Source organism: Neopelma chrysocephalum, unplaced genomic scaffold (assembly GCF_003984885.1).
Source record: "Neopelma chrysocephalum unplaced genomic scaffold, ASM398488v2 Primary Assembly neopelma1_104203, whole genome shotgun sequence".
NCBI classification, from domain to species: Eukaryota; Metazoa; Chordata; class Aves; order Passeriformes; family Pipridae; genus Neopelma; species Neopelma chrysocephalum.
This window is the reverse complement of record NW_020927157.1, coordinates 1-9,540: the sequence shown is the minus strand read 5'-3', so window position 1 is coordinate 9,540 and position 9,540 is coordinate 1. Positions and strand designations below refer to the sequence as shown.

At 68.4% G+C, this 9,540-nt stretch overlaps 1 protein-coding gene across 1 annotated transcript; it reads left to right on the top strand.

The window, feature by feature from the left end:
* Positions 1-517: 517 nt before the first annotated feature.
* On the top strand, positions 518-9,495 carry LOC113962085 (V-type proton ATPase subunit B, kidney isoform-like). Its single transcript, XM_027672898.1, has 8 exons — positions 518-635; positions 3,122-3,177; positions 4,839-4,937; positions 6,194-6,287; positions 7,946-8,023; positions 8,511-8,650; positions 9,196-9,297; positions 9,375-9,495. Exons 1-8 carry the CDS (start codon positions 518-520, stop codon positions 9,474-9,476), a joined length of 789 nt encoding a protein of 262 aa, XP_027528699.1. The 3' UTR covers positions 9,477-9,495.
* Positions 9,496-9,540: the final 45 nt, after the last annotated feature.

The following is a 9,540-nucleotide window of genomic DNA, read 5'->3' as shown; positions in this document are numbered from 1 at the left end:
GCACGGGACCCTCTGCCCCACAGCGCGGGGGGATCCCCCGGCCCTCCACCACTTCTCTTTCCCCTCGCACCCCCCTCCTCCCGGCTCCCTCAGCCCAGCTGGCCCAGCGCGGGGTCCGCAGCCCCCTCCCCGCCTCCCACGCCCCCAGCCCTGTTTTGTCTGCCGGCGAACGCGGCAGCAAGCCCAGCAATTTTTTTCTCCTTTTTTTTTTTTTTTTTTTTTTTTTTCCCCTTCCTCGGGCTGCTTGTTTGGTTCACGCTTGGCTGGGGCTGCCTTTCTTTGCCTCCCCTCACATGACGTGCAGGTGTGTATGGGAACCCTCGGCCGCCGGGCCCTAATTAGTGGCATAGAGTGTGACCCCCCGCCGCGCTTTTCACGGGCTCTGCCGGGCTGGGACAGGCCGGTGGGTTTGACAGCGCGGCACAAAGTGACACATGGCACAATGGGCAGGTTGTGGAGGGGGGAAACGGTCACTTAGGGACTGTCGGAAAAGTCCCAGGATGGCCCCGGGGGCAGGATGGCGGCTCGGGAAGAGGGGGGTGGGGTCGGGCCGAGCGGGATTTCGAGCGCGGAGTCGCCGTCGGGGATGGTGGATTCGTGTCCCGTCCTGGAAACTGGGCCGGGTCACCTCAGACGTCAGCATTCTGGTTAAAAACTCAGCATTTACGGAATCCTAAAATCCCGGGCTGGTTTGCGTTGGGAGAGACCTTAAAGCCCCCCCCCAGTGCCACCCCCTGCCGTGGTAGGGACCCCTCCCACCGACCGGGGGGATCCAAGCCCCGTCCAATATCCGTCTGATGAAATCCATGGGATAATCCATAGACCTGCTGAGCCCCCTCTTCATCCCTGTCCTTGCCCTGGGACAGAGGCTTTGGGGCATTTGGGGGCTGTTTATCTGTCCCATTCCCTGTCTTTGCCCCAGCTGGGTCCCACTCTGTAGTTTGGGATAGGGCTGAACCTCCCTCGCTGCACTCCCGCTCCAGAGGGACCCTCCCCTGGGGACAGGACACAGGGAATGGCTTCCCACTGCCGGAGGGCAGGGTTAGACGGGACATTGTGAAGGAATTCTCCCCTGGCAGGGTGGGGAGGCCCTGGCACGGGTCGCCCAGAGGAGCTGTGGCTGCCCCTGGATCCCTGGAAGTGTCCAAGGCCAGGCTGGAGCAACCTGGGCTAGAGAAATGTGTCCCTGGGGTTGGCACTGGACGGGCTTTAAGGTCCCTTCGAGCAAAGCACTCCACGATTCCCCGATCTCCAGCGATCCGTGCCCCCCCTCCGGCGCTGGGAAGGAGCCGCGGGCGCACTTTGGAGCTGAGCCCTAAGGCGGGCGCGGCCCGGGGGGGCCGGGGCGGAGGGGCCGGAGGCTGGGAGGGCCGGGGGGGGGCTGGCGAGGGCAGGGCGGGCGAGCGGGAGCAATTAGCGGCGGGCGGGGCCGGGCCGGGCCCCCTTTGTGCTCGGGTCCGTGTTCCCCCCCCCCCCGGCCGCCGCGGTGGGCAGCAGTGCGTGAGCGCGGGCGCTAACGGAGATCGCATCTGACAGGAGCTGTGAATTTGGGGCTGGGGGGTGTGGAAAGGCCAGGTTGAAAGACTTTTCTTTTCCCTCGGCCCCTCTTCCCCCGCCCCCCCGCTCCCCGGCCGTGCCCCCGGCCGGCCGCCCGCAGCCCACCCACCCCGCCGGCCCGGCCCGGCCCCGCTCCGCCGCCCAATTATGGGAATTGGAGCTTCCCGGGGCTCCCCCGCCGCTGCCTCGGCCCTCCCCCTCCTCTTCCTCCTTCTCCTCCTTCTCTTCCACCTCCTCCACCTCCTCCATCTCCCCCTCCTTCACTTTTTCCGTGCCGAAGGATGGATGGGATGGATGGATGGATAAAAAGGTGGATGGCAGGACAGATGGAATCACGGCCCCGGCGTGAGGAGAGGGGGCAGAGGGATGAAAGGGCCCAGCGGGGTCAGCGAGCCCCGCCCTGCAAGGGCAGGATTTCGGCACTGACACATCCCGGGATGATCAAGGGCAGCTCAGAACCGGCTCAGTGCCCCCACACCCGCCGGGGCTGAGCCCAATCCCGGCGCTCCCGGCCCTGCTGCCTCTCCCTGGGCTCCCGCACGGCCTCGGCCCCCTTTGGCACCCCTGTCCTAAATGTCCCAGGTGACTCCTGCCCCACGGGTGTCCCTGGGGGGGTCACACCCCCAGCACCCTCCTGTCCTCACCCGAGTGTCACCCTGGGAGTGTCCCTGGTGCCCCGCGAGGTCTCGGGGTAGTGCCCTCTGCATCCCACCAGGATTCTCAAAGGATAGTGGCTTTAAACTGAAAGAGGGTGATTTAGATGGGATATTGGGAAGAAACTCTTCCCTGTGAGGGTGGGGAGGCCCTGGCTGCCCCTGGATCCCTGGAAGTGTCCAAAGCCGGGTTGGACAGGGCTTGGAGCAACCTGGGCCACTGAAAGGTGTCCGTGCCCATGGCAGGGGTGGCACTGGGTGACATTTAAAGGTCCCTCCCAACCCAAACCATTGTGTTCCGTGGCTCTCTGCAGGGCTGTGCCCATCTCAGGGGGTCAGGGCTGGGCCCGGGGGTTTTGGGGGGTGAGGGGTCTGTGCCCGGGCTGGGACAGAGGACGTGGGGTGGGTGGGAAAGGCCTGGTGGGATGGAGACGCCCCGCTGGGACCTGCAGGAGCCACTGGAGTTCCAGCAGGTCACCAGGCTGTGGGGGCACCTCGCCGGGATGGGGTGTCCCAGGGCAGGGAACCTCTCCTGGCGCTGCTGGAGGGGAGAGCCAGGGCAGCTGGGGGACAAGGGGAGGCCTTCCTGCTGGTTGTGGTGACATTCCCAGCTGTGACATCCCTGCCAGGTGTGTGGGAACACCTCCGGGAGGTGACACATCCAGCTGTCACCGGGCACCATGGTGGCAGGAGGCCACCCCGGAGTGACATTCCTGCAGGATGGGTGCTCCAGGTCTCCAGTTCAGCTGCCACTGGTCACTCGGGCTGGCCCTGGGATGAGGGATGGGACAGCAGGAGGGAGTGGGATGGATCCCAGGGTTTGGTGCTGCCGGTGCTGGGATCAGGGTGGGAGCCCCCCCGGGAGCCTCCCCAGCCCCGGGGGCTGACGGTGTGTCCTTCCCTTCCCCCAGCCTACAGGACGGTGTGTGGGGTCAACGGGCCACTCGTGGTGCTGGACAATGTGAAGGTAGGACCCTGTCCGGGGGGGTGACGAGGGGACACCTTGGCAGTGTCACCCGGGGCTGGGCAGGGACCACCGTGCTGTCCCCCCCTGGGCTGGGCTGCCACCCAGGCAGGGAGAGGGCACCGGGGGGAGCTTGTCCCTCATCACCTCTCTCGTGTCCCCCGGGCTCTCCCATCCCCTCTTCCCTGTCCCGCATCCCTTCTCCCCATCCCTCGTCCCCTGGGCTGTTTTCCAGGCTGGTCTCTTATCTCTCATCCCCTGTCCCTTGGACTGGTCTCCTGTCCCGTCTCTCCTGTCCCTTGTCCCCTGTTCCCCTGAGTTGTTCCCTGTCCCCTCTCCACTGTCCCCTGGGCTGTCCCCCGGGCTGTCCCCTGTCCCCCGGGCTGTCTCCCGTCCCCCGGGCTGTCCCCTCCTCTCCGGGGTCCGAGCTCCCTCCTCTGGACGCGGTCGGCAGCAGAGCCCGTGTCCCCGTGTCCCCGTGCGATTGTCGTGTCCCCGTGTCCCCGTGCGGGCGGTGTGTGCGCCGGGGGGACGAGTGTACGCTGGGCCCGGGGACACTGCGCTGCGACCCCCGTGTCCTGTCCCCGTGTCCTGTCCCCGTGTCCTGCCCAAGCTCGGCCCTGTTCTCCTGTGCCCCTGCCCAAAATCCAGCCCTTCTCCCCAGGCTCCGTCCCTTGTCCCCTGCCCAATGTGTGGCTCTTGTCCCTTGTCCCCTGCCCAAGCTCCAGCTCCCTGCGGGACCCTGCTCTGAGTGAGACCACACCACGACCCCCCCGCTCGGCCCGTGTCCCAGCCCGGGGTGACACCTCGGTGTCCCCCTGCCTGTCCCTGCTCCCCGCGCAGGGTCTGGGCTCTCTTGGGTGGGCTCTGGGCACCTGGGGGACCCTCCGAGGGGTTTTGTCGCCCGCCGGCTCGTTTCCATGGCCCCTTTCACGCCGAGCCCGGCGGGACGGGAATTAATCAGCTCAGTTAAAAGAGCCAGCCCGTGGCGAGGGTTTCCTCGGCTTTGTCGTCCTTTATCCCAAGGTCTTTCCAGAAGAATTAAAGTCCAAAGTTCACAGGGCCGGAGGCAGCCCCGGTGGCGGCTGGGAGGGAGGAGGAGGAGGAGGAAGAGGAAGAGGAGAGCCCGGAGTGTGCTGGGCAGGGGAGAGACCCTTAGGACGTTGTCCCCAGAGCAGGACGTGTCCCCTCAGCCAAGGGGCGGCAGAAAAGTCCCCTCCATCCGCCCCGGGGGGGTTGGGGAGGGTGGGTGGTGTCCCCTGGGGTGCCGAGTCCCACTCGTCTCGTCCCCGTGGCCAGTGCGAGGTGGTGGCACCGTGGTGGCCCTGTCCGTGCCTGGCAGGGACTGTGTGAATTGGCTGCACCGGGGACTGTCCCCAGCATTGGGTAACATCGCCCAGTGTTGTGGAAACCGAGGCAGGAGCAGCGCAGAGCCGGGAGTGGCTCTAGGATGGGGCAGGGACAGGCAGCACCTTCCCCCGGCCCCCCACCGCTGTCCCGTGTCCCCCCTCAGAGTGCGGTGGCCTCAGGGAGCACAAACCCGCCCCCCAGGAGGGGAACTGGGGCAGCCCGGCAGGGCTGGGGGGACGGGGGCTGCCAGGGGCGGGCTGGGGGGGCACAGAGGAGCCCCCCCGCCCCAACTCCCCCCTCCCCTGTCCCCGCAGTTCGCCCAGTACGCCGAGATCGTGAACTTCACGCTGCCCAACGGCAGCACCCGCAGCGGGCAGGTGCTGGAGGTGATGGGCTCCAAAGCCATCGTCCAGGTGAGCCCCGCGGGACACGGGGACACGCGGGGCCGCACGGCCCGGGAATGTGTGCCGGGGGCCCGTCCCGGGGCTCTGTCCAAGGGATCTGTCCCGGGGCTCTGTCCCAGGGATCTGTCCCGGGGCTCTGTCCCAGGGATCTGTCCCGATGCTCTGTCCCAGGGATCTGTCCCGGGGCTCTGTCCCCCTCCAGCGGTGGCTGCCGCGTCCTTGTCCCAGCGCTCTCGGGCGGCAGGACCGCTGTCCTGGGACCCGTGGTGTCCTGGGATGAGCAGTGTCCTGGGACGGGCAGCGTCCCGGAATGGGCGATGTCCTGGGACGGGCAGCGTCCCGGTACAAGTGCCCGGGGACAGGTGATATCCCGGGACGGGCAGGAGGCTCCCGGGATATGCGTTGTCCCGGATTGTCGGTGTCCCGGGACAGGTGTTGTCCCCATCCCTTGTCCCCACGTCCCCCACACCAACCTCCCCCTCCATCCCAGCAGGAAAACCCGGGACCCCCTTGCCAAGCCCCCCCCCCCCGCCATCGGCCCCCAGCAGGGCCCCGACTGGGACGGGCGGTGGGTTCCGGGGTGCCCCCAACCCGGGGCACTGGGACTGTTTGGGGTCATCCTGCCTGATTACGCCGGATCCCCCCTAAAGCAGCCCACCCCCAAGGGCTCGGGGGGGCTGCGCAGCTGCCCAAAATCACTCCTCTAATGGCACCTGCGTCTCTGTGATGCCCTTTTAATCCTATTAGGGAGTCAGGCTCGGGGGGAAAGGGGGGGGGGAAACAGGGATGAAAGGGAAAAAAAATGAGCTTTTTGCAGACCCGGCGTTGTTGGGGGTGACCCGCAGCACCTGCAGCCCCGCGGGGGGGCCGCGGCCGTCACCCCCCCTCAGGCCTGTCCGTGTCCCCCGCGCCCCCCTTCCCAGGGGCCACCCGGCTCCAATTAAAGCAGCGATTTGGAGGTTAATTAATACAAATGATGTCAAATATTACACTGATCAAACAAAAAGCCTTTGGCTTCCCCGCCCCTGCCGTGGGCGCTGCATAAGGGAGCGGGATCCCCCCCACCCCTCGGGGTTCCCCCTCCCCAAAGCCCCTCAGAAGGGGGTTTTCTTAACCCCGAGGGCTCCCCCCATCTTTTGTCTCTCCTCCCCGGGGGGGTATTCGGGTGAGCGCGGATCGCATCCCCCCGCACCCCCCCTCCCCTCCCTGGCCATTAATCCCCACTAATTGCCCCCCACCCGCCCGCTGCCCCGGGGTCTCCGCAGGTGTTTGAGGGGACATCTGGGATCGACGCCAAGCAAACCTCCTGCGAGTTCACGGGGGACATCCTGCGCACCCCCGTGTCCGAGGACATGCTGGGTAAGCCCTGCCCGCGGCTGAGCCCGGACACAGCTCGGGGCACGGGTGGGGGGTAACCCGGGAGGGGCAGTTTGGGGATGTTGGGGAGGGGGTGTTCAGCTCTGGGGCTGAGCACGCGACCCTTCCATCCCTGGGAGTGTCCAAGGCCAGGCTGGACGGGGCTTGGAGCAACCTGGGATAGCGGGAGGCGTCCCTGCCCATGGCAGGGGGTGGGACTGGATGGGATTTAAGGTCCCTTCCCACCCAAACCGGCCTGGGGTTCATTATGGCCGGGTGTGAGCCCCCCTCTATCCCCACAGACCCCCTGCAGAGCTGGGTGCCGGCAGCCCCCCCCGAGCCACCCCCAGCCTCCCCCGGGGGTGTTCAAACCCCCCAAGCCACGTTAGAGGCTCCTGAGTGTCCCCCCGCGCCAGAGGGGTCACGGCCGGTGACGGGGGTCACTCGGGGTCGCGGGGGGGGGGGACGGACCCTGGGCTCCGGTGCCGCTCCGTGGTCGGGGGCCGCGTGTCTGCCGCGATCTCCATCCCGCCGCGGACGGATCCCGGTCCCCGGGGCTCGGCAGCGCCCGCGCCCCGCCGCAAAGGGCAGCGCAAAGGGCACGTGTCGAGCGCGGTTCGGCTGCCAGCGGTGACGGCCGGGCACGGGGAGGGACCTGCTCCTCTTCTCCCAGCCGGGGACCCCTGATCCCGCAGCCAGGGACCCCTGCTCCAGCAACCAGGGCCCCCTATTCTGCCCCAGTTAGAGACCCCCTCCTCACCCAGCCAGGGACCCCCGACTCCCCCCAGCCAGGGTCCCTGTGTCCCCTGTGCAGGGTCGTCCAGCGCGTCCCCCCGGCTCTCCCGCGGTGCCGCCCCCCAGCCCGGGCCGGGGTCCCCCCTCCCTGGCCGGTCCCCGCGCGGGCTCGGGGCCGCAGCCGCGGCTCTGCCGTGCCCGCTGACCTTTCATGCTCCGCGCTCCGCGCCCCGGCCCTGCCATCACCCTGATCCGCTCTGACACCCGTGACGTGTCCCCGGCCCTGCTGGGGACCGGCGGAACGTCCCGTGGGGCGGCAGCGGGGTGGGGGGGATCGGGGGGGGCGGCGTGTGGGCGCAGCGGCTTCGTGGCGATCGATGGCGCGGCTCCGAGCCGGTCGATGAGGCTGAGAGGGAGCGGTGATGCCGTGTGACCCCCCCCATCCCCGGGCAGGTGGGGGGGGGGCTTGGTGTCATCCCCCCCCCCCGCCCAGGAGCGGGGGACACCGAGGGGGAGGTGATGGGGGTGGCTGGGGACGCGGGAAGGGGGTCCCGGGGCTCTTGTCCCCATGGGCTGGCACCTTCCTGCCACCAGGGCTGTGGTGTCACCCAGCCCCCGGGGGACACCGCCCACCCCACACGGGCACACCTCGTGCTCTGAGATGGGGTCTGGGGGTGCCCACAGCCCCCCCCGATGCCAATTCCTCTGCTCCCCACCTGCAGCCCCCCAGCACCGGTACCCGTGTCCCCTCTGGGCACCCCAGGGGTGTCCTGTGGGATCGGGATGGGGACCGGGACCGGGATGGGGACCCTGCCCCGCGCCCACGGGCTGGCAGGTGCCCCCCGGCAGCCTCTCCCCCACACCCCGGCTGGTGGCCCCGGGCAGGGACCGGCCCCGGGCAGGGACGAGCCCCTCTGTCCTTGCAGGTCGGGTGTTCAACGGCTCCGCCAAACCCATCGACAGCGGCCCCCCGGTGATGGCCGAGGACTTCCTGGACATCAACGGTGACGGCTCCGGCCCCGCGGGGCTGCGCTGCCCCGAACGGCCCTGGGAATGCGGGAGGGACTCGGGGACAGCCTGGCACGGGGGGTAGCGCCGGTGGTCAGAGCAGCCCCGTGGTGTCACCTCATCCCTTCATCCGTCCTTCCATCCCTCCTTCCATCCCTCCATCCCCCCCACGGAGGTGCCCCGGGTGGGGTCCGGGTACCAGGGCAGTGCCTACCCCACCCCAGGGCTGGGGATGCTGCCCCAGGAGCTGCTCCCTCCTTGTCTCCAGACTTTGTTCCCTAATTTTTGGCACCAATTTTTGGGGCAAACGAGGCCGCCCCACCCCCGGGAGCGTCCAGGGCCGTGTTGGACGGGGCTAGGAGCAACGCGGGCTGATGGAAGGTGTCCCTGGGTGGAACCGGATGGGCTTTAAGATCCCTTCCAACCGGCCCCATTCCATGACTCCTCCTTCCCGGGGTGCCCCCCGTCCCTGTCCCGCTCCAGGCCAGCCCATCAACCCCCACGGGCGCATCTACCCCGAGGAGATGATCCAGACGGGGATCTCGCCCATCGACGTCATGAACAGCATCGCCCGCGGGCAGAAGATCCCCATCTTCTCTGCTGCCGGGCTCCCCCACAACGAGGTGGGTGCCCAGGAGGGGTTTGGGGGGGCTGGAGCCTCTCTCCTGTCCCAGGGGAGCCCCGGCAGCTCATGCCTCGGTGTCCCCGCTGACACAGGAGGGGGAAAGCAAACCCTGAGTGCCAAGAACTGGGGGGAGAAAAGGGGATCTGGGCTGATATGGGGGCCCAGACCGGGGCTGGGGGGCCGCAGAGCACCCCAGATCCCTGCGGGGGTGGCCATGACATGGAGGCAGAGCAGGAGGGGCTGGAAGTGCCGGAAGGTGATGGGATGGGATGGAAACAACTTGGGGTGACAGCAGAGGGTGACCAGGGGCACGGCACGATGGTGTCACAGGGAGGGGGACACCCCACTGCCCCCCGACCCGTGGGGTGGGCACCCCCCGTGGGCTGGGTGGGCAGCTGGGGGTGCGGGGGGTTCCCTCCTGGCGTGCCCTCTCCTGTCTCCGTGCCCTGTCCCCGCTGCCAGGGGGCCGTGTCCCGGTCCCGGGGGCTCTGTGTCCCCTCCGGGGGGGCTCCGTGCTGACCCCTCCTCTGTCCCCCCCCCCAGATCGCGGCGCAGATCTGCCGCCAGGCCGGGCTGGTGAAGAAATCCAAGGATGTGGTGGATTACCACGAGGACAACTTCGCCATCGTCTTCGCCGCCATGGGGGTGAGTGGGGACGGGACGGGACAGCCCGGGCACAGCCACCCCCCTGCCCCGCTGAGCGCTGTCCCCGCCCCGGGCAGGTGAACATGGAGACCGCCCGCTTCTTCAAGTCGGACTTTGAGGAGAACGGCTCCATGGAGAACGTGTGCCTGTTCCTCAACCTGGCCAACGACCCCACGTGAGACACTCCCCTGGCTCCGGCACCCGCTCCTCCTCCTCCTCCTCCTTCCTCCTTCTCCTTTGCCT

Coding starts and splice junctions, on each gene's coding strand:
- LOC113962085 (XM_027672898.1), top strand. CDS start 518: ATGGCGGCTCGGGAAGAGGGGGGTGGGGTCGGGCCGAGCGGGATTTCG. Junction 4,938..6,193: donor GCTCCAAAGCCATCGTCCAG/GTGAGCCCCGCG, acceptor GGGTCTCCGCAG/GTGTTTGAGGGGACATCTGG. Junction 6,288..7,945: donor CGTGTCCGAGGACATGCTGG/GTAAGCCCTGCC, acceptor CTGTCCTTGCAG/GTCGGGTGTTCAACGGCTCC.